Source organism: Zea mays, chromosome 9 (genome assembly GCF_902167145.1).
Source record: "Zea mays cultivar B73 chromosome 9, Zm-B73-REFERENCE-NAM-5.0, whole genome shotgun sequence".
Lineage (NCBI taxonomy): Eukaryota > Viridiplantae > Streptophyta > Magnoliopsida > Poales > Poaceae > Zea > Zea mays.
Window position 1 is genome coordinate 155568660 of NC_050104.1, and position 24535 is coordinate 155593194.

General features: G+C 42.4%; 1 protein-coding gene across 4 annotated transcripts; it reads right to left on the bottom strand.

Moving 5' to 3' along the window:
- Nucleotides 1–1385: 1385 nt before the first annotated feature.
- Nucleotides 1386–8856, bottom strand: LOC100282814 (protein yippee-like OJ1003C07.11). Of its 4 annotated transcripts, none has more exons than XR_558284.3 (4): nucleotides 8530–8844; nucleotides 2851–2959; nucleotides 2123–2307; nucleotides 1386–1757 (listed from the first exon to the last, which is right to left on the bottom strand). XR_558284.3 is itself a non-coding variant. In XM_008660397.3 (4 exons), exons 2-4 carry the CDS (start codon nucleotides 8670–8672, stop codon nucleotides 2203–2205), a joined length of 357 nt encoding a protein of 118 aa, XP_008658619.1. In that variant the 5' UTR covers nucleotides 8673–8684; nucleotides 8757–8856; the 3' UTR covers nucleotides 1386–2202. The 4 variants fall into 4 exon arrangements, 3 of the variants coding, with proteins under 3 accessions (XP_008658619.1, XP_020399252.1, NP_001149192.1); XM_008660397.3 differs by having other exon boundaries at nucleotides 1386–2307; nucleotides 8530–8684; nucleotides 8757–8856; XM_020543663.2 differs by lacking the exon at nucleotides 2123–2307 and having other exon boundaries at nucleotides 8530–8684; nucleotides 8757–8852.
- Nucleotides 8857–24535: the final 15679 nt, after the last annotated feature.

Genomic DNA, 24535 nt, shown 5'->3' on the forward strand with positions numbered 1-24535 from the left:
CAACCTTGCTCAACTCGAGAAATATGAGATCTTGCTCCAACCTGAGAAATATGGGATCTTTTCTGCTTTAGCCCTCGTATGTGTCCCACTTGTCATATCCTTCATCCATGAAGTGAGCACATGCGTCGTGTGGCCGGCCATGGAAGTGCGTCGTGGAACATGGAGGAGCAAGTGTATATTATTTCTAGACATGTCTACGTATAAATCTTTATAACGCCCCTCCTTTTTGTCACTTCTCTAATCACATGTCTTGTACCTATGAAAACATATAGTTCTAAGAGAATAAATCTATTTGCCTTATAATGTTATACAACAATCTAAAACCAAACCTGAACTCAAACATTATTATTGGCAGAATAAAATCTAAAAAGATACTGACCAAATTTAACCTAAATGTAAACATATCATCTCAAATTTCTTACTATATAGCTAACTTAAATATAGACTATATACAACTACATTCAACCAATGTTTCATAGAGCATATGCAACTATATTCAACCAAAGTTTCATAACGTACTCGAACTACTTAAAACTCTTTATATCTATATTAAATATATTTTCCTTTCAAACCATAACAATTAAGACTAATCAAAATTCATCGTAGAAACAAAAAATAAGAGAAGAGTTACATTGCCTTTACTTAAAGGATCTAACTACTTGTCCCGGTGAATGGTATGACCATGGAAGAAGTTGGTTGAGAGAAAGAAAGAGAAAAATTCCAATGAGGCTTTGTTTGGTTTGAAAGGGATCGAAGAGGATAAAAGAGAATTAAATTTATTTAAATAGAAAGAGATTTAATCTCCTTAATCCCTTTTAATACCTGTATAACTAAACAAACCCCTGAATGGAAGAGACCGGTTAAGAGAAAGAAAAGGAGAGGGAGGAGGCCGCCTCCCAGCTCTATATCCTCAGTTCCTCACTGCCGGGCCAGGTGGGGTGGCGTTGTAGCTGCCACGCCAAGTTAACACGGCAAGGGGTGCCACGTCACCGGTCGACGAGTCACACCGGTGCTGTTTGGTTTGGATCTTGTTAAGGGAGTGATAATGGGATCTCTTACTAGCGGTAATGGTTACAGTAATGGTTACTAGTTATAATTGAATTGGATAGTAGTACCTAGTAATACTAGAAAGAGCTCAACCAAACAAAAATATTGGTATCCATTACCCTATGTAAACCATTTACGTTACATTTCGGTGAACCAAACATCACCCAAAATTGATTTAGGCACGCCACGGAAATCGATGCGGCCAAATGGGTTGTTTTTAAAATATTTTTAAAATCTTTAACGTTATTTCTAGAGGTATTTTTTTTTAAAAAAAAAAGGAATAAAAACTCAAGAGGGGGTGTTGCTGGCCAACCTGAGCGAACCAGACAAGTCCACAGGGCGCCTGAATAATAATGGTTACTACAGATAAATCATCAGCTTCACTTCAATTCACCTAATCATCAATATTTCACCAAATGTTACCATTACTAACAAGCTAAGGGTATTCAGAGTCAGTAATATTCTACAAATCAAAGAATCTGCAACCAGTGATCTTCCTAGCTAACTGGGATGCCAATTAGGTGTCAAATGTTCTGAGGCATGCAAATTGAGGGATAGTTCTGAATCTTTCCAGAGTTCAAGAAGATTGCGCTTCTGGGGTGTTAGAAGTAAGAGCATCCAAATGATCGTCACCCATCCTTCACCATTCTAGCTCTCTCGAGGATGTACTTCCCTTCCTTGTATTTCTGGCTTTGCTCGTAGGCTTTCTCCTGCAGCACATCACCCCGGGAATTAGGATGATGCGTGATAAGCACAAAGTGGTATATGAATATGATGTAGCATTTAAGGAACGGAATAGCAACATGACTACCAAACGTGATATGTTTTTGACGTTAGGAACCACTGGCAGACAGGGGGAAAATTGATGGTGTTACTCTTTGACATTGGAAACAATTCAATTATACAATAATGCTAATAGCTGTAATTAATTCTGCACAAATTAATTGTTGCATTTCTGGATATAACAGTAGAAGTCATAACACGATGCTGGGTTGAAAATATAAAGGTATACCGTTCATCCACCATTTTAGCAGAAATGACATAAGGCGAATTGAAATAAAGAGGATGTGTTCACTTTCAAGAGAGCTACGTTCCCCAGTATTAGGGCTGCTGCAGTGGTTTAGCTGCTTTGTACGGGTCTGTTAGGAGCGTTCCTCACGTCGTGTTTGCTAGTCTGTCTTGTCTTGTCTCGGTCCTCGGACCTGTACAGTGTGTTTTCTGGACTCTCCTTTTAATGATTAGGCAGAGCTCCTGCCATTTCTTTCAAAAAAAAAAGAATTGAAATAAAAAAGGATACAGATACATGGGAGATTATGTTCCTTCCAATTTGCTGTTAAAAATGCACATATGATTTCTGCAACTACAACACAAAATTCAGAGCTGAACTTTCAAGAACAGGGAAAACAACCGCATATGAACAGCAAAATGGTGTTTACATCTCCAGATAAACAGCTTTTAAATCATTGTGCAATCCAATGATTAAGCCCAGAAACTGAAGCAGAATTGGATTCATTGTTACCTAAATGGTTCGAGGAAAACGCTTATATGCATGTAGCAGTTGAGAAATGAATAAAGCATTAGTTTTCATTTATTGTGCATAGCCGCCCATTTGATATTCAGCGCTTTTTGAAGAAATGATAAGTATTTCTTCAGTTTTGTTCTCATCTCAACAAATTGTTGCAGACTATTTTTTTTCCTTTTTAATAAAAAAGTAATTTCGCTACTGTGTCTACTGCCAAGCATGATCCAATGGAAATAAGACAATTCATTATCACAAGATAAGCCAATTATGTTTGTACTCACATATCTCCAGCCAAGAATCTGTTGGCAGCAGCTACAGTAGATGTCATTCACAGTATGGAGCCCGGTTACAAGATACCGATCCTCATTAGGGCCTAGGCATATGTTCACACTGAAATATTGCCAAAAAGAAAGTTTCAGTAACATAGAGAACAGATATGCAAGGCAGATAGCTGCTTGGTTACACTTTGTTCACAATCTGGCAGTGACTTCATTAGAACGACAGTATAAACCTTCCTTGGGACGGATAGTGGCTACGAGTGTACAAAACTGTGGCAAGTACAATAACCGTGACAAAATAGATGAATTGTGTCATGTTTATGATAGCAGTTTATCTTTTATTAAAATAGACACCGTAGAATCCAGTTACAACCATCAGTTCATCACCATGCAACATGTTTAAGTACTTGTGCTGCTTGGTTACAAGTTATTCACAATCTGGCAGTGACTGTCAGAACAAGTCATACAAAAAATTAGCAAACAAAAAATCTCAAACTGTGGGGTGTAAGACAGCCCCGGTATATATTAAAAAGAAAGACTTGTTTACAATGTTCCAGGAGTTATTTTCTGTTGATTTACCTATTTTCAGTATGAACTGCGGTGTTATCACGTTGATTCCAAAATCAGAAGATGCTAATACAATACAACTGTATCACCCTATTTGCCTCTTGAATGTCAGTTTTAATATTTTTACCAAGGTCGCTACAAATAGATTAAATTCTGTAGTGGACCATATCGTTAAGCCAACTCAAACAGCCTTCTTGAGAGGACGCAATATCCTTGAAGGGGTTGTAATTCTTCATGAGACTATTCATGAACTCCATCGAAAGAAACAAAGTGGAGTCATCTTGAAGATAGATTTTGAGAAGGCTTATGACAAGGTTAAATGACCTTTCCTGTTTCAAACTCTGAGAATGAAAGGTTTTTCATCTAAATGGATAAGTTGGATGAAATCTTTTGTTACAGGGGGGGAGTGTCGCAATAAATGTTAATGATGAGGTTGGGTATTATTTCCAAACAAGAAAAGGTCTTCGGCAGGGTGATACCCTATCTCCATTGCTTTTCAACCTTGTGGCTGACATGCTAGCTATTTTGATACATAGAGCCAAAGCAGATAGACAAATTGTTGGAGTAGTACCACATCTGGTAGGGTATTTCAAAACTTCAATATGCTGATGATACGATTTTATTTATGGACCACGACCTGGACAAAGCTCGAAACATGAAGCTCTTGTTATGTGCGTTTGAGCAAGCCTCAGGGTTAAAGATAAACTTTCATAAAATGAGTTGTTTTGTTTTGGTCAAGCTCAACAAGTTGTGGACCATTACATAGACCTATTTGGGTGCCAAGAAGGGGAGTTTCCGTTGAAGTATCTAGGTATCCAAATTCATTATAGAAAGCTAAGAAATGCAGACTTGAAAAGGGTGGAAGAAAGATTCGAAAAAAGACTTAGCAGTTGGAAAGGAAAGCATCTTTCGAATGGGGGTAGGCTCACATTGATTAATTCAGTGTTGAGTAGCCTACCAATGTATATGATGTCTTTTTTTTGCTGTTCCGAGAGGAGTCCTATAAAAGCTTGATCATTTCCGGTCCAGATTTTTTTGGCAACAAGAGGAGAAGAAGAAATACCGTCTAGCGAAATGGAACATTTTGTGCCAACCCAAAGACCAAGGAGGCTTAGGAATTAGGGATCTAGATATTCAAAGCAAGGCTTTGCGCAGCAAATGGCTTTATAGACTTTCGACAACTGATGGAACTTGGCAGCAGCTGATCCGCAATAAATACTTGAATGCGAAAACTCTCTCCCAAGCCTTTTGAAAATCAGGGGATTCCCATTTTTGGGCTGGGCTAATGAAAGTGAAACATGACTTTTGGAGGTTTGGGACTTTCACAATAAGAAATGGTTCTCAGGTTAGGTTATGGGAGGACATCTGGCTGGGTACATCGACCCTTCGTGACCAATACCCTTGTTTGTACCATATTGCTAGATATAAACATTTTTTTAAGAAACCGCAGGAGAACTGCGCGTCTTATATATTAGAGAGGAAAAGAAAAAACATTACAATAGAGGAGATGTTGCAGAGCAACTCTCCCAAAAACCCTTATAAACCCGAAGGTGATTACAGATTGTTGCTGAAACTTGACCCGACCACGCCCAGGGCAGCAACTGAGCCCAAGCTCCCAAACTCCTTAGCTCCTGCCATTACCCAGCAAACGTACTCATCCGAGAAACACCGGAAAATCCTGGGTAGTGAGGGAGACTCCCCATGGAAAACTGCTCTGTTTCTCTGAAGCCATAGACACCAAGCCCCCAGGATGATCAGAGAGTTAAGCCCCCAGGATGATCTGAGTGTGGCAGATGTATTCAACACTTCGTCTTTAAATTTGTCTTGGCGTAGAGATCTAATAGGACATAAATTAGTAGAGTGGAATGATCTATCTCCACGACTTGCTAATATAGTTCTATCGAATGATCAGGATGGATTTCGATGGAATCTATCACCAGATGAGCAATTCTCAGTGAAGTCACATTACCTTGGCTTAATTCACCTAGATGTACCCAACCTTAACAAAAATTTATGGAAACTAAGGCCCCTATAAAAATAAAAATATTTCTTTGGTTTTTACGAAAAGATGTAATATTAACCATGGATAATCTAGCAAAGCGAAATTGGAATGGTAGCGTGAAGTGTAGCTTTTGTCACAAAAATGAGACAATTAAGCATATCTTCTTCGAGTGCCAGGTAGCGCGAGTAATCTAGCATATAGTCCAAATAGTCACAAATATTTACCCACCCTCTAGTGTCGCGAATATGTTTGGTTCATAGCTAGGGGGATTAGTAAAGATTTAAAATTGTTAGCACTATTGGGGGCAGCAGCAGTTTGTTGGGCCATTTGGCGACATAGAAATGACATTGTGTTTGAACGTAAAAATGTGACAAATTCTTTGCAGGTTCTTCATTTGGCTATCCATTGGCTCCGTTCCTGGGCTGTGCTACAGAAGCCTATCTTCCAGGAGTTGGTTTTGGCTACCTGTCAACGTTTGGAGCAAGTGGTCAAGGAGGTTCTTACCCAGGCTCATGGGTGGCGATCTAGTCTTAGGATTAATTAGTACTAGAGTGTTTGGGTTGTTGGTTTTTTGTTTAGACCGTGTGCATCTTGTGCGATGCAGAAGTCGGGTTTTTGTTTCCAAGAGAGTTGTGCTCATGATAACGGTTTTCCTTTTAAGGCTTCTACTGTCTGTAATATGTAGAGTGCAACAAGCAACACGGTGTTAGCCTTTGTGCTGATTGAAATATACATAAGTTTTGTTTGTTAAATACAATACAGATGTGATCCCCGACACTACCAACGAGATACAACAGCACAATACGTCGTGTGTTGATTTGCCAAACAATCTACAACCTACAAGACTACAATTTGGTGGTCGAACAAGTGCCCAGATCCGTCAGGGCCTCAAGGATTGTAGACATGTAACAAGGTACTAGGAAGTAGGAAGTTAGGTGTTGGAATATGACTCTAATTCCTTTTATATATTTGGAATATGCCTTGGAATATGCTTTCCTATACGCCTATAAATATAGACCCTCCATGTAACTTGTACTCTGCGGTTGATAGTGGATCTGTTTCCTCGTGGTTGTTTGGTCCTCCATATTGGAGGAGATTTTTCCACGTAAATCTTTGTGTCTATTTTATTTCCTAACAAATGGTACCAGAGCTAGGGTTAGACACATTGTTTTTATCCACATTGTGGCCGCCGCCGCCATGTTTTGCTATTTGTCGCACTATGTCGACAAAATTTGATATTCCGAAGTTTGATGGCAAAAATAGTTTTGCTATTTAGCAGATTCAGATGAAGGCTGTTCTTAACCGGTTGGTTGTTCAAAAGACGTTGCAAACGCGACCTGCTGACATGACTGATGATAAGTGACAAGATATTGATGAGAGAGTTTTGTCCGCCATACAACTCAGTTTATCTTTTGATGTTCTGCATGAAGTAATGCATGAAAAATCCGCAACAACATTGTGGAAGAAATTGGAGAAGCTTTATATGACCAAGAGTCTTGCAACAAGCTACGTCTCAAGGAGTGTCTTTACACTATTCGCATGTTAGAAGGTACATCTATGCAGTCACATCTTAATGAAGTTAATTCAATTATTGTGGACCTTGAGAGTCTTGATGTGAAGATAGATGATGAAGATAAAGCAACTTTGTTGGTAGTCTCATTGCCCCCTTCTTTTAAGCATTTTAAGGAAATTATGCTTTATGGTAATCATACTTCACTGTCCTTTGAGAATGTTAAGTCAAATTTGTTGTCCAAGGAAAAATTTGATGTTGATTCTCGTTCTGAACCCGAAGGTGAAGGTTTAATTGTTCGCGATCTGGAGATCATAAATCCAACCTTTATTATCGTTATTGCAGAAAAAATACTCATTATATTTCTCAGTGCCCCAAAGTGAGAAATAAAGAGGAGAGAAAGAAAAAGAATTGGATAAGTCTTCCGCTCAAGCCAGTTTTGTTGAATCTTTGGATGTGGAGAAGCTCTGTTTGTTGCCTCTGTTGAAAAGTGCTCTTCTTGGGTTCTCGATTTCGCTTGCACTTTTCATATTTATTCGCATAGAGATTAGTTTTCTGATTATGTTCGATGCTGGTGAGGTTGTTATTGGAGATGGATCCACATGTGAGATTATTGGAATCGGCTCTATTTATATCCAAGTTCATGATGACAATATTAAGAAACTTATCGATGTCCGTTTTGTTCTAAAATTGAAGAGAAATCTTATTTCTTTGAGCACTTTAGAAGCAAGGGGATTCAATTTTGCTGATATTGATGGTGTTCTAAGGTTTCTCGTGGCAATCGTATTATCTTGAAGGGCAACCGTTTGAAAATAATCTCTATTACTTGCAATGTTCAACAGTTGATGCTGAATCTGTTTCTATTGCGTTCCAGAAGAGAGGTTATTTTGATGATATAAAGTCGTGCTCCAGTTCCAAGTCTATTGATTCCTTAGACTTGGTTGATATTCAAATTTAGCATCCTAGTGGTGTTTGGGAAACAGTTCTATGGATTTAGAGTCAAGGGGAGATTTGTTGGAATATGCCTCTAATTCCTTTTATATAATTGGATTATGCCTTGCAATATGCTTTCCTGTACGTCTATAAATATAGACCCTCCCTGTAATTTGTACTTTGCGGTTGATAGTGGATCTGTTTTCTCATGGTTGTTTGCTCCTCTATATTGGAGGGGATTTTTTCACGTAAATCTTTGTATCTATTTTATTTCCTAACATTAGGAACTAAGGCCCAGGATTGTAATCCAACTACGAAAGCAATTACAAGCATGTCACGAACATGCTATGGTTCTACTTCTGCAAGGAACTCAAAACATATTGTATGCACAACAACAATGCTATTACTGGGCCATCTAGAACCTGAATAGAGTTCCCTAACCTCGCCTAAATTCAAGCGGGGATCACAACCTCAAACAGGTATCCTCTTTGCAACAGAGGTGCGCCCACAGCCTAATTTTGGTCACATTGGGCCCACGACCTCGGTCGATGAGGAGCTGAGAGGTCCAATTTGCACGCGAGCAAAACGGAGTATGTTTTCCCCCTCCGCTCCCCATGGGAACAAGCGCGCGAGAATTCAGCGAAACGAACGAAGCGTGCGGAGAACATACACGTGGTCGAAGAGGTAGGCGCGGCCGCTGCGGCCGTAGAAGTCCCTGGAGATGATGGCGTCCTTGGAGGCGGCGTCCACGCGGCAGCGCCGGCACCTGAACACGCCCTCCCCCTCGAGCCGCTCAAGGAAGAGCAGCCCCATCCCAGAAATGCACTGCAGCCACTATCGCCTGAGCAATTGACGGGTCAATTGGAAGCAGCAAGACAAGGGGGAGGGGAAAATCACCGGTCCCGGTTCTCGGCTGTACCGACATGAGAATTGAGATGATGCGGAAAAGGGCAATGTGAATAGAGTGTGGGTGCCGGCAACCCAACTACCTATTACCAATAATCTATCGACAACCACTAATATGTAAGCATATACTATGTACAAGCGTGCAAGCAGATTTTTTTGTCTGTAGAATCAAAATCCATCGGTAGATATAATTATAATTTGTTAGAGTTTTTTATAAAGCCACATTAGATGGTGGTGGAAGGGTTTAAGTGTTAAATATGATATACTATTGAATCTAAATCTAACGAAGTAAAATATTTACTTACACGCTTGCATCTAGTACATACTTGCATATTAGTCGTCGCCTAATCATATTACTTTAAAACAATAATTTCGTTCGTTGTGATACACGTGCTAAGCGTGTATACCTGTGCTCTTTCCTCCTACGTTTTCTGTCTAACAATAGTTCAATAAATGATTATATCACATATAAGCTATGAAAAACCATTCAAACTCAACACAATGCAGACTGCACTCTTTACGGAGTGGAGTTTTAAATAGGAAGTGAGACATAGAGTGGGATAGGAAGACTGTTGGAGATAGTCTAATAAAGAACTTAACTATATCATAGTTATCTACATCCTATGATCCTTCGCACTTATCCTTAGTAATTATGATTTGCATAATAATAACATGCACACATGGTCACGTTGAATAGTTGGTGCGAAAAGAACAACGTAGGCTAGCAAGAATATAGAGGCGAGTCTCAAGGACCCCAAACACTCTCTATACATCCTCCCATGGGTCCTCCTATTGATAGTTGCCTAGAGGGGGTGCATAGGCAACACCTGAATATTCAACACATAAAACAAACTAAATCCCAATTAGAGGTTAGATCAATATAATTAATATGGAGAGGAGATATGAGAGAGAAGAATATAGAATTTACTTTGAGAACAACTCTAGTGATATTAATCAAAGTTCAATTAAGAGACTTAGAGAAAGACAAGAACAAATCGCAATGGAAAGTAAAGAACACAAGAGACAAGCGATTTGTCTATCGAGGTTCAGTTTCGAAGAACCTACGTCTTCGTTGATGTGTCTTAAAGGACGGAGTCTCTCTCGACCCTCTTAAGTGATCAACCGATCAAACTTGAGCCCTCAGTTTCACTAAGAACAACATCTCTGCAAGACACTCCACAAGATTCAGAGCCTCTTGTTAGCTTTTACAAGAAGTATCATAAAAACAAGAGTAAAGACACATCAACAACACCAAGAAAATATATTGCTCAAGTACACTCTCTACAAAATCATTATATCGGCTCAGATGGAGTACTTGGATCTCTCGAAATGGTGTGGATGTGTTGCACAAGCGTATGAGAATGTTTCTCAACACTTGAGATGATTGGTAACTCGAGTAGGCCGGTTGGGGGTTTATATCCCCAAACCCCAAATAGTCGTTGCTAGAAATATGCAAAATTTGCTCTTTCCTTGAGGTCAGGGGCACCAGACTAGTTCAGTGCACCACTGGACTCCAACGATAACCTCAATCAATGGGATTGCCTCTGTCCTTGCCTTTTGTGGACTCACCGGACCCTACCACGTGTCCTGCCACGTTATCTAGTCGTGAAAGCCGACCATTGAACTCTGGAACTACCCGTTGGACCCCGACTGATCCGGTGCGCCAAGGTGCTTCGTGCTTCTTCTATAGACCTCTCTAGAAAATAGGTCTGGCATGCCACCGGTGCGCCAGGCCAGAACTGCGCTTCTATGGTGCTCTCTAGTAAAGTAGTCTGGCGTACCGCTAGACTGGTCCGATGCGCTAGGCCACTAAAGCCACCTGCATACGCTTCTAGAAGGGTCTGGTGCGCCACTAGACTGGTCTGGTGTGCTCCAGAACATCTGATCTTCAACTCTTTTCTTTATATCTTCTTCCAAACAATTTGGCTAACTTTGACAACCTCACTATGAGTTAGACAAACTTATTTAGATTCTATCCATCAGATTGAAGTTCTAGATTTTGAATTTTTACAAGTCTCCAACTTAGATTCTTATTTTAGGCTCAAACTTGGCTCCAAATGTAACTTTCTGAAATCTCTCAATCCAAAGCATCTAAAGTGCTCAAAAATATTCTTAAGGGCAATTAGAACCTATCCAAACCTGTGAAATAGTCATAGCTGACCTCATCCAAGATTTGCCCTATTTCGCCTCTGTTTGAGCTATAATTTGAGTTGGAATTCGTAATCTACCACTTATGAACATGCAAGTACACACTTAGTAAACTAGTTAGTACTCAGGGTTTTGTTGGTCATTAATCACCAAAACATACCCGCTACTTCGGAGTTTGTGGGAGGGAAATAGTCTTCACAAACACCTGCCACCGAGGGTAGATGCCATCAATGGAGTAGTACCATTGGATGTACTCATTGTTAGAGAATTTGGGCATGGCCCAAATAATAATTCCTATAAATTCCAAAGGCCCACTCACATATACATGGTATAGTGGGAACTTTAGTACCACCTTGCTACTCCAGGTGGAGTGAGACCAACTTAAATAGTTGAGTTGTCTCCACCTTGTTGACGCCATTGAGGAGAGGGAACAGGGAGAACCCAGGCGCAAGCCTGCTCGTCTCGCCGGACCAGGCTAGGCGAGGCAATGGCATGGACGCACGACATGTGCGTGAATGGTCCGGCGATTTCTCGCTTTCTGACCTTGCGGGTGCGTGGCTTCCTTTTCCCACTTGATATTTCGACATGCATGGAGAAATTTGTGCTGGCCTGTTTTGGTAAGCAATTATTCTTGCATTAATTCTGATTATTGTTGTGATTACGTGGCTATTTACTTGCCTTAGCTATGTCATGTGTATATATTGAGGGAGAGACGTCGTCCTTGTTACAGACTTTCTCCTCGCACTAGAACGTTGCACTACCCTCGTCTTCCACATATCACCGTCGACATGCTATCGGGGTTGGGAGAGAAGGATCTTCGAAGCCTATGTCCCCTTGTGTCCCTGCATGATGTTGGGTCGTATGAGGTTTTTGGGAAGCGTCGTCGTGACTACTCGTTGTTCACCTGCTTCCTCTACACCGACGTCGTCATCCTTGCTGATCTGCTATATATCTACTCTTGCGTTGTTCTAGCACCGACAACCCTACTGTAAGGATGTTTAAGCGTATATTTATTTTGTCACTAGCACTAGTATATGAACTACTAGTGAGTTATACATATGAAAGGGAAATGTGCCCTTGGGCCATTTCTAAGTATTTTGGTGATTTAGTGTCCAACACAAGTGCCTAAGTGTAAAATGGTGGACAAAGTACAAATCAAGGATAAAGGTATGTTTCTCAGATTTAGTACATTGTTTTAGAGACTAATGTATTGTGTCTAAGTGCTGGAAACAGGAAAAATCCAATTGGAAATGTCTTGGCTCGAGCAACCAAGAATCTGCTCAGTCTGGGAGCACCGGACTGTCCGGTGGTGCACCGGACAGTGTCCGGTGCGCCAGGCTGGTTCGAGCGAAGTGGCCACTCTCGGGAATTCACCGGCGACGTACGACTATAATTAACCGGACTGTCCGGTGTGTACCGGACTGTCCGGTGAGCCAACGGTCGGCCGGGCCAACGGTCGGCCGCGCGATCTACGCGAGACACGTGGCCAAGCCAACGGCTAGAATAGGGCACCGGACTGTCCGGTGTGCACCGGACATGTCCGGTGCGCCAACGGTTCCAAGTCTGCCAACGGTCGGCTTCGCCATTTAAGGAAAGAAATCTGGCATCGGACAGTGTCCGGTGTGCACCGGACTGTCCGGTGCGCACCGGACTGTCCGGTGCGCACCGGACTGTCCGGTGCGCCAGGCGACAGAAGGCAAGAATTACCTTCCTGGATTGCTCTCAACGGCTCCTAGCTGCCTTGGGGCTATAAAAGGGACCCCTAGGCGCATGGAGGAGTACACCAAGCATTCCTAAGCATTCTTGATCACTCACACTTCATTCTTGCGCACTTGTTCGACATTCTAGTGATTTGAGCTCCGTTCTAGTGTGCTAGTCTTTTGAGCTTAAGTCTGGGTCTTGTGTGTGCGTATTTGCTGTGATCTTTGTGTCTTGTGTGAGTTGCTCATCCCTCCCTTACTCCGTGCCTCTTTGTGAACATCAAAAGTGTAAGGGCGAGAGGCTCCAAGTTGTGGAGATTCCTCGCGAACGGGATAAGAAAAGAAAAGCAAAACATCGTGGTATTCAAGTTGATCATTGGATCACTTGAGAGGAGTTGAGTGCAACTCTCGTCCGTTGGGATGCCACAACGTGGAGTAGGCAAGTTTTGTACTTGGCCGAACCACGGGATAAACCACTGTGTCATCTCTGTGTTGATCTCTTTGTGGTTATGGTATTATGAAAGTTCTCCTTTCTAGCCACTTGGCGATTATTGTGCTAACACTTAACCAAGTTTTTGTGGCTTAAGTTTCAAGTTTCACAGGATCACCTATTCACCCCCCCTCTAGGTGCTCTCAATTGGTATCAGAGTCGTTCTCTTCAAGAAGGGACTAATCGCCCGAAGAGATGGATCCTAAGGGAAAGGGGATGGTGGTCAACAACAACGAGAAGGAGTCTATCTTCAATGAGCCGAAAGATGACAAGCCTACGGACTCGGGCTCGAGCCACAAAAGAAGAGACGGGAAGAAGAAGAAGACAAGGCGCATCAAGGAGATCGTCTACTACGACAGCGATGAATCTTCCTCTTCCCAAAAGGACGACGACGACTACGAGAAAAAGAAAACGGTCAATTCGAACTTTTCTTTTGATTACTCCTGTATTCCTCAAAGTACAAATGCTCATTTATTATTTATTCCACTTGGTAAACCTCCTCATTTTGATGGAGAGGACTACGGATTTTGGAGTCACAAAATGCGTAGTCACTTGTTCTCTCTCCATCCTAGTATATGGGAGATCGTAGAGAGTGGAATGCACTTTGATAGTATGGATAGTTCCATGTTCATTAATGAGAAAATTCATAAGAATGCACAAGCTACTACTGTTCTTCTAGCTTCATTGTGCAGGGATGAATATCACAAAGTGAGCGGCTTGGATAACGCCAAGCAAATTTGGGACACCCTCAAAATCTCTCATGAGGGGAACGACGTCACAATGCTCACCAAGATGGAGTTGGTGGAGGGTGAACTCGGGAGATTCGTGATGATAAGGGGAGAAGAGCCAACCCAAACGTACAACCGGCTCAAGACCCTTGTCAACAAGATAAGAAGCTATGGAAGCACGCGATGGACGGACCACGACGTCGTCCGCCTAATGTTAAGGTCTTTTACTGTCCTTGATCCTCATCTTGTGAACAATATCCGTGAGAATCCTAGGTACACCAAGATGACGCCCGAGGAGATACTTGGAAAGTTCGTGAGCGGGCGAATGATGATCAAGGAAGCAAGGTACGTGGACGACACATTGAATGGTCCAATCAATGAGCCTCAACCCCTTGCTCTCAAGGCAACAAGAAGCAAGGAGACGCTACCTAGCAAGGTGGCACAAATTGAGGCGGCCGGACTTAATGATGAAGAGATGGCCCTCATCATCAAGAGATTCAAGACGACGCTAAAAGGTCGCAAGGAGCACCCCAACAAGAACAAGATGAAGGGGAAGCGCTCCTGCTTCAAATGTGGTAAGATTGGTCATTTTATAGCTAATTGTCCCGACAATGATAGTGACCAGGAAAAGAAGAGTGGAAAGTGGGAAAAGAAGAAAAACTACAAGAAGACAAAGGGCGAGGCACATCTTGGAAAGGAGTGGGATTCAGATTGCTCCTCGTCCGACTCCGACAATGAAGGACTCACCGCCACCGCCTTCAACAAGTCATCCCTCTTTCCCAACGAGCGTCACACATGCCTTATGGCAAGGGAGAAGAAGGTATGTACTCGAAACTCTACTTATGCTTCTTCAAGTGAGGACGAATCTAGTGATGAAGATGAAATAGATTATTCATGTTTATTTAAGGGCCTAGATAGAACCAAGGTAGATAAAATTAATGAATTGATTGATGCCTTGAATGATAAGAATAGGCTTTTAGAAAAGCAAGAGGATTTGTTGTATGAAGAACATGACAAATTTGTAGAAGCACAAAAATCTCATGCTTTAGAAGTTAAAAGAAATGAAATGCTTTCTTGTGAATTATCTTCTTGCCATGAGACAATTTCTAGCTTAAGGAGCATTAATGATGATTTGAATGCTAAGTTAGAAATAGCTAGTAAATCAACATCTTGTGTAGAAATTGTTGCAACGTGTAATAGGTGTAAAGATTTTGACATTGATGCTTGTAATGAACACCTAGTTTCAATTTCCAAATTAAATGATGAAGTGGCTAGTCTTAATGCCCAACTTAAGACTAGCAAAAGTGAATTTGATAAGCTAAAATTTGCAAGGGATGCCTACACGATTGGTAGACACCCCTCAATTAAGGATGGACTTGGTTTCAAGAGGGAAGCCAAGGACTTAACAAGCCATAAGCCTCCCATCCCCGCCAAGGAGAAAGGGAAGATCCCTATGGCTAGTAGTGCTATAAAAAACCATGCTTTTATGTATCATGATAGAAGACAGTCACATAGGAGTTGTAATGCTTATAATGCTTTTGATTCACATGCCTATGATTCTTATGCTATGTTTGCTTCTAGTTCTTCCCATATGCATGGTAGAGATATGCCTAGGAAAAATATTCATCATGTGCCTAGAAAGAATATTATTCATGTTCCTAGGAAAGTTATGAATGGACCCTCTACAATTTATCATGCTTTAAATGCTTCCTTTACCATTTGTAGAAAGGATAGGAAGATAGTTGCTAGGTGTTGGGGACCTTAGGCATCCGAAGGTCCTCAAAAACAGGATTTAATAGTGTTTCTGGAGTATAATGTGTGAACAGGTATCTTCGGACTCAAGTCGACATCACAGTAGACCAGAATAATACGAAGGTTGGTGCAGCGCCGAAGGTGTAAGCAGGAAAGCTTCGGCGTGACAGCAGAAGGTGGAACCGACTTAAAGATGAAAAGGCTATTTAGACCTCGACATATTACTATAGAATTATTATCAAGTGTAAAGGGCATGAATGTAATTTTGTGTGGGTTGTGTCCCGCGCCTATAAATAGGTGAACAGTATCCCCGTACTGGACACGCTGACTTGGCATTCGCTTTTTGCGTCACGCTTGTACTGTCATCTCCTTCCAATTGAAGGTACACTTGTAATTCAACGATATTTCTGTTTATGTCTGATAATAATATATAATTGTTCATATTGTCTTCTATATTCTTTACATTTCATCCTTCATCATTGTTTAATGAATTTATGAAGGTACGTCCTTCATAACCTTCGTCTGTAAACCATTATACCCTAAGGGAAATAATGCTTCGAAGGACGAAGGACTTTAACGATTAACATTTTCTATGTTGCCTTGTTCTTAACTCATAGCACTTGAGAACAAGTCCCCAACATTGGCGCCCACCTCCGGTGAACTCACTTCCACTCATTGAAGTTTTTTGAACATCTTCGGCGATCATAGATCTTCGTTATGGCGCCGAAGAAAGCTTCAGCGACTGGGGCTGCAGCTCTGCAACCACTGGACCACAATCAGGAGACAGTCTCCCTGCGGGAGGCCCGAAGCCAGAAAAGGAAGGCTGTCAGTCTGACACCACCAGAGGACGAGATAGATCAAGAAATCAGAAATATGGAGTTGCTTCATCAACAAGTACAGAGGAAGAAAGAAAAGATGGCCAGGCTAGCTGAACTGCAGAGGCAGATAGACGAAGCCTCTGAAGAAGTTCGTCATCTTGCTCAGGATGAGCAACACCGAAGGCCTCAGCACCAAGACCTTCATCAGGAGGGTTTTCCCAACGAGGATGACTGGTATGACAATTTCCATCATGGGAATTTTGTTTTTGATGATGCTTCTCCTCTGTCCGCTGAGCTGCAGGCTACACCTTGGCCTCCGTCCTACAAGCCGCCTCAGCTTCCCGTATTCGATGGCCACTCAGACCCGAAGCAGTTTTTGATGAGCTACGAAGCAACAGTATCTTCGTATGGTGGCAATGCTTCAGTCATGGCCAAATCTTTCGTTATGGCTGTCAGAAGTGTTGCTCAAACCTGGTATTCCTCCCTTCGACCAGGAACGATCACTTCATGGCAGAAGCTGAAGGACTTGTTGTTAACTAGCTTTCAAGGATTTCAGACGAAGCCGGTCACTGCTCAGGCTCTGTTCCAGTGCACCTAGGATCACGAAGAATACCTTCAGGCGTATGTCCGAAGGTTCTTGCGTTTGAGGGCACAGGCACCAACAGTGCCCAATGAAATTGTCATCGAGGCCATGATCAAGGGGCTTCGGCCAGGACCGTCAGCTCAGTACTTCGCCAGGAAGCCTCCTCAAACTTTGGAGAAGCTGCTCCAGAAGATGGACGAGTACATTCGGGCCGATAATGATTTTCGCCAAAGAAGGGAGGAGGCTTTCAGGTTTTCTGAAATGACCAGGGGCTTCGGAGGGAGGTTCTACCCGAGGCACGTGAGATCAATTCATAACTCTACACAAAATGATGATAGAGGAAGCCAACAGCAAAGGCCACAATGCTCCTCACAGGCTTCGGGGCAACAGCAAAGCTCCTTCCGACCACCAGCTCCAAGAGGCAGAGGCGCCAGGGGCTTTGGAGGAAGATTTGGCGATCAACCGAGAAGAATCTTTTGCTTATTCTACGGTGAGAACAAAGGCCATACTACCAGGATGTGCCATGTTACTATTCAGAAGCAAAAGGAAATAGCTGAAGCAGCAGCACAACAAGCTCAGCCGAAGCAGGTCATGCATACAACTTCGTATCATTCGCCCTACATTCCAGAATATGTGGGCAATCATCCTGCAGTTTCTGTTGCTTCGGCGAGTCAGCCTCAAGCTTCTTGGCAACAGCCTCCGCCTCCACCTCCGTTGCAACAAGGCCAGCAGCCAGAAGGGAGCCAGTATGCTCCACACCAGAGGGACTTCAGAGAGCAGTCCGAAGCTCGTACAGTCAATAGCACTGTGCCAGAGTCAAAGCACATCTATTGACAAATATCCTACCTTAATAGCAATCTTTTTCATTCAGTTTTATTTTCTGTAATAAAGGACATTGTTTAGATTTCATGTAATTAGTTTCGTTGAATCCTACAAGGAAAATATATTTTCTTCATAGGCTTATATTGATAACAAAGAGGACCTTCGAACCATCGAAAATTCTTCGAAGCAACAAAAAAGTCGTTCCAAAGGGAGCGCAGTGTAAGTTTTCTGCTCCAAAGTCGTTCCAAAGGGAATGCAGAGCATACAGCGAAAAGTCAACGCTGATACCGCCTAAGTAAAAGGCGAAGCGCGAAAAGTCAACGCGAATACCGCTGAAAGTAAAAGGCGAAGAAGCTCCTAAGGGAGGCTTACAGCGAAAAATAAACGCTGATTCCGCTGAAGTAAAAGGCGAAGAAGCTCCTAAGGGAGGCTTATAAAAGATTGTGTTTTATTGCAGGGATGCGTATGTATCTTCGGAATAAACATCATCTCACATGACATAACATCATCGCATCATTTCGCATAGCATAAGCATCATACATCATTTTGCACATGGCACAAGAGGTGGACACATTATCAATCTACAGAAGAACGCTTTGAAAAAAGGGAGAAATCATAGTCACAAAAAGATACATCATTGATCTTCGGAAGTGTAGCTTCGGAAAATATTTTCACGAAGCCTGGATATTATTCATCAGAATATTGGATATTGTTGTGACAAAGAAAAATTCTTCTTCACGAAGCATGAAAAGAAGGGAAGGTGTTTTTTCGTCAAAGACTCAAAAGCGGTACGTGTAAAGTTTCATGCATCGTAAAGAATTGACTAACAAAAATAGGTATATTACATTTGGGGTTACAAAATGTTACAGTATATTACATTTCAGAAGTTTTCACAAAAATACTTAATCTTCTCTCAAAACGACTTCTGCAGCCTCGTTCAGGAGCCGATTGACGACTTCGTCCATAATATCTTCAGCCATCTTTTTAATTTCGTCGTCTCCTTTCGGCTGAGGGCCCGAAGACGTTTTAGCAGGATCTGAAGTAAGATAGGATACGGCTACATTGCTATTACAAATCGCAAACAAATCTTAAAGCCTAAAGATTACAACACAATAAAAACTATTAGTTAATACCTAATTGACCTTCGGCCTCTGCACTCTTTTCAGCAGCCTCAGCTACTTCTCTAGCATCGTGAATGCCCTTTTCACTTCTTCGAATAATTTCTCCGGCCATTTCTCGGCCACCATTATCCCAGATATCGGTAAAAAAATTTCCACCAATTATACTAGCTTCGGCCGAAGGATCTCTTGCATCTTCAAAGGACAAAGCAGCTTCGGACTGTGCTAAAATTTTTACATGTTCGCAGCCCTTCTTCTCTAAGATGGTGGCAATCCCTCTGGCACCAGAGAAGGCACATATATCTCCTCGGCTATTTAAAATTTCTTCGAAGGCCTCAGCTTCGTGGTCGATCCATTCCATGGGACCTTCGGGATTGCCTCTCGTAAAGTTTTCTTCGCTTGAGAAGGCGCCAACCCTAGCGAAGCTAGCTTTTAACTTCTTAACGCACTCTATAGATTTGTTATAGCATCTCTTTCTGGACTAACGAAGCTCTTCAACAGTTATTTCTAGGTGATCGGCCCATTGGTCACTGAGTTCTCGCTTTGTTTCTTCAAGTATGCGTTCTTCCTTGGCTCTGGCCAGTTGTTTCCGAAGATCTTCAATTTCCCGCTTCTGAGCTTCAGCTTGACCTTTAAAAGCATCTTCGTCCTCCTTTATTTTATTTATCAATGAGTACAACATTTTATCTTTTTCGAGACCTTCGTTCCTCAGTTCAATAACTTCGGAACGAAGGTTGCTCAGGGCTATAGAACACCCTTCGTCTTCAGCATCTTTATGTGCCCTGAGGGCATTGCTAAGTATCAGGCCCTGCAAAGAGAAATATGTCTGCGTCAATAGGTTTAAACAAGCGAAAAATTTTGGACTCAACAAAAAATACAAGGATTTCATTTGTCGCACCTTTAAGCTATTGTAAGCTAGGCTGTCGGCCAGATCGTTCTTCGACAGCACCGAGAGCTCGTCTTCTAAAGTTGGGAATCCGAAGCTCCTGCTCATCTCCCGACAGACAGAAATTTCCTTGCTGTCGGGGAGACAATACAAGAAGTCTTCTTCTCCACTGCCATTGAATATTAATGCCCCCTTTGGATATTTCAGTTTTTGGGCGTAGTGCTGGGCCTCTTGCTCTTCTTTTTCTGATAGTTTTTTCCCCGAAGCATGACGAACAATATAATCACGAACTGTGGGGGATGCTTCGGGGGCAATAACATCGGTTTCTTCAACAAAAGTTGGCTTTGTTATTTTTTCTGTCTCACTTTCCAAGGGTTTTATCTTTACGGGCTCTGAGGGCCCAGCTTCGGCTTCAGTCTCTTGCTCTGGAGCTTTAGAACCAGAAATTTCAGTTGTTGTTTCAGGAATGACAGCAGCCTTCTTCGGAGGTGTGCTTGAAGATTTGATCGTTTCCAGTACATCTAGCACATTAGCCATTCTTTTTCTTTTCGGAGTCACTGCTGGCACTTTTTGATTTTTTACTGTCTCAATGTTTGCTGCAGGGCTCAAAACTTCTGATGTTTTGGAGCCCTCAGTTGCTTCTTTTACCTCTTCCATTTTTTCTGTGGACGGCGCTTCGGCCTTTTCTTTCGTTTCTGATAACAAAATCTTTGATTGTTCCAATTCTATCTTTGTTGGCACTTCGGCCGTTTCTGCGACTTCTGGCAGCAAAGTTGGCTCGGTTGGTTTTTCAGCTTCGGTGGCCGAAGAAGTTTCTCCGGTAAACTCAGGCACCGAAGCTGGTTCAATATAGCGCGGCCGATGTGTGAGGACCTTTATCTTCTTTCTTTTCGGTTCTGGCTCGCTAGGAGCAATTGCAGCTTCTTCTTTTGCAGAGGTTGTGTTTTTTCTCTTCTGCCTTCGAATGGGATAGCAATAGTCAGGGTAGACAAACCCGATTGCATCAAATACCCGATTCAGCCTCTTCTTTTTTCGGCCTCCGAAGGCTGCTGACATTGCAGTGTCTTCGGCCTTCGAATAAGCCCCAAGCAGTTCATCACTTAAATTTTTAATGCTTTTTAGCCAGTCATCATCTGGCTCAACGAATTTATCTCCAAATTTAAAAGTGTACTTCAACCTGATAAGTCCACCTTCGTCGGTCTCTTTTACGGTTTCCTGTGGCATTTTCCATTTCTCCACGAGCGGCCATACCCTGAAGGCAATGTGCTCTTGTACTAGGTCTCTCGTTCCAATGAAAGAGCAGACTGCGCCGAAGGCCCTCTGGCATTCTTCGGCAGCTTCATTCATTTCAACCTTCGGCCTCCGAAGGCCGAAGCTTTGCCAAATAGGGCGCATAATTATACCTTTGATATCTTCTCGTATTGTCAGATCATTCTTCACATAGAACCATTCTGTCATCCAGTCTCCGGGCCATCTCTTCCGAAAGGTTGGCACGGGGCAGCTTGACCCGGACCGAGAAACGAAACTGTAGCAGCCAAAATTATTGTGATACTGTTCTTTACCCCAAGATTTTGTTTCATATGATAATTCATGTATGTTGCAGAAACTTTTCGCATCAGGTTCCAAACCTTGGCTTCTCACGGCCCACACGAAGATATTCAGCCTTATAATTGCCTCGGGCGTAAGTTGATGGAGATAGACTTCGAATATTTTCAGCACCTCTACAACGAAGCTGCTCAAAGGAAATCGCAGTCCAGCTTTCAAAAAGCTTCGGTACACTACGACTTCATTCTCTTCAGGGTGTGGGCAAGTTTTTTCCCCTTCGTCGGCCCTCACAATGGACAAATCCCGAAAATACCTTCCTCTCATGTTGATAAGGTGATTCTCTTTGATAGTTGATTTACCATAAACTGAATGGCTTGGTCGCCAGGGACGATCTTCGGAGTCCTCACCACCACTGTCCACATCATAGCTGTCACTGTCACCAGTATCTTCAGACAAACCTTCCAGAATCTCCTTGGTAATTTTTTCTGTGTTGGTCTTTGACATCGCTATGAGAAACCCCAAGTTTTTCTCTTCGTCGAGGCTCAGCTTCATCTCAGCAGCAGTCTTCTTATCTTCAGACATCTTCGGAGACACTAAAAAACTATTTTCAAAGCCGAAGCTTCAAAACAAAAAGCTTAGCAAATCGTAGCGCACAAGAGCTAAAAATTGAGTGAGCGGGAGCAGTTGGCCAGAGAGCGTGCCAAATGAGTTTGCGGTATGGCCGTATTTATACGCCAAATGCGTTGAAAATTGAAAGACCCCGCTTGTCAGTAAATGTTGCTATTCTAGCAAAGGGAAGGTGTTTTTTCGGACCTTCGGCGTAAAGCCTTCGTCCATGTCGCAATATAAATTTATTATTTAAACAAATTATTATTGCGAGGGGCTACTGTTGGGGACCTTCGGCATCCGAAGGTCCTCAAAAACAGGATTTAATAGTGTTTCTGGAGTATAATGTGTGAACAGGTATCTTCGGACTCAAGTCGACATCACAGTAGACCAAAATAATACGAAGGTTGGTGCAGCGCCGAAGGTGTAAGCAGGAAAGCTTCGGCATGACAGCAGAAGGTGGAACCGACTTAAAGATGAAAAGGCTATTTAGACCTCGACAGATTACTATAGAATTATTATCAAGTGTAAAGGGCATGAATGTAATTTTGTGTGGGTTGTGTCCCGCGCCTATAAATAGGTGAACAGTATCCCCGTACTGGACACGCTGACTTGGCATTCGCTTTTTGCGTCACGCTTGTACTGTCATCTCCTTCCAATTGAAGGTACACTTGTAATTCAACGATATTTCTGTTTATGTCTGATAATAATATATAATTGTTCATATTGTCTTCTATATTCTTTACATTTCATCCTTCATCATTGTTTAATGAATTTATGAAGGTACGTCCTTCATAACCTTCGTCCGTAAACCATTATACCCTAAGGGAAATAATGCTTCGAAGGACGAAGGACTTTAACGATTAACATTTTCTATGTTGCCTTGTTCTTAACTCATAGCACTTGAGAACAAGTCCCCAACACTAGGAAATTAGGGGCAAAATGCAAGGGTGATAAAACTTGCATTTGGGTCCCTAAGACAATTGTGACTAACCTTGTAGGACCCAACAAGAGTTGGGTACCTAAGTCCCAAGCCTAAATTTGCCTTGCAGGTTTATGCATCCGGGGGTTCAAGATGGATTATCGATAGCGGATGCACAAACCATATGACGGGGGAGAAGAAGATGTTCACCTCCTACGTCAAGAATAAGGATTCCCAAGATTCAATCATATTTGGTGATGGGAACCAAGGCAAGGTGAAAGGCTTAGGCAAGATTGCAATTTCAAATGAGCACTCTATCTCTAATGTGTTTTTAGTTGAGTGTCTTGGATATAATTTGCTATCTGTTAGTCAATTATGTAATATGGGTTATAATTGTCTATTTACAAATATAGATGTGTCTGTCTTTAGAAGAAGTGATGGTTCACTAGCTTTTAAGGGTGTATTAGACGACAAACTTTATTTAGTTGATTTTGCAAAAGAGGAGGCCGGTCTAGATGCATGCTTAATTGCTAAGACTAGCATGGGCTGGCTGTGGCATCGCCGCTTAGCACATGTGGGGATGAAGAACTTACACAAGCTTCTAAAGGGAGAACACGTGATAGGTCTAACCAATGTTACTTTCGAAAAAGATAGACCTTGTGCAGCTTGTCAAGCAGGTAAACAAGTGGGAGAAGCGCATCACAGCAAGAATGTGATGACCACATCAAGACCCCTGAAACTGCTACATATGGACCTCTTCGGACCCGTCGCCTATCTAAGCATAGGAGGAAGTAAGTATGGTCTAGTTATTGTTGATGACTTTTCCCGCTTCACTTGGGTGTTCTTTTTGCAGGATAAGTCTGAAACCCAAGGGACCCTCAAGCACTTCCTAAGGAGAGCTCAAAATGAGTTTGAGCTCAAGGTGAAGAAGATAAGGAGCGACAACGGGTCCGAGTTCAAGAACCTTCAAGTGGAGGAGTTCCTTGAGGAGGAAGGGATCAAGCACGAGTTCTCCGCTCCCTACACACCACAACAAAATGGTGTGGTAGAGAGGAAGAACAGGACACTCATCGATATGGCGAGGACGATGCTTGGAGAGTTCAAGACCCCCGAGTGATTTTGGTCGGAAGCCGTGAACACGGCTTGCCACGCCATCAACAGGGTCTACCTTCATCGCCTCCTCAAGAAGACGTCGTATGAGCTGCTAACCGGTAACAAACCCAATGTATCGTACTTTCGTGTATTTGGGAGTAAATGCTACATTCTAGTGAAGAAGGGTAGGAATTCCAAATTTGCTCCCAAAGCCGTAGAAGGGTTTTTGTTAGGTTATAACTCAAATACAAAGGCGTATAGAGTCTTCAACAAATCATCGGGTTTGGTTGAAGTCTCTAGCGACGTTGTATTTGATGAGACTAATGGCTCTCCAAGAGAGCAAGTTGTTGATCTTGATGATGTAGATGAAGAAGACGTTCCAACGGCCGCAATACGCACCATGGCGATTGGAGAGGTGCGGCCACAGGAACAAAATGAGCGAAATCAACCTTCTTCCTCAACTATGGTGCATCCCCCTACTCAAGACGATGAACAGGTTCATCAACAGGAGGCGTGTGATCAAGGGGGAGCACAAGATGATCATGTGATGGAGGAAGAAG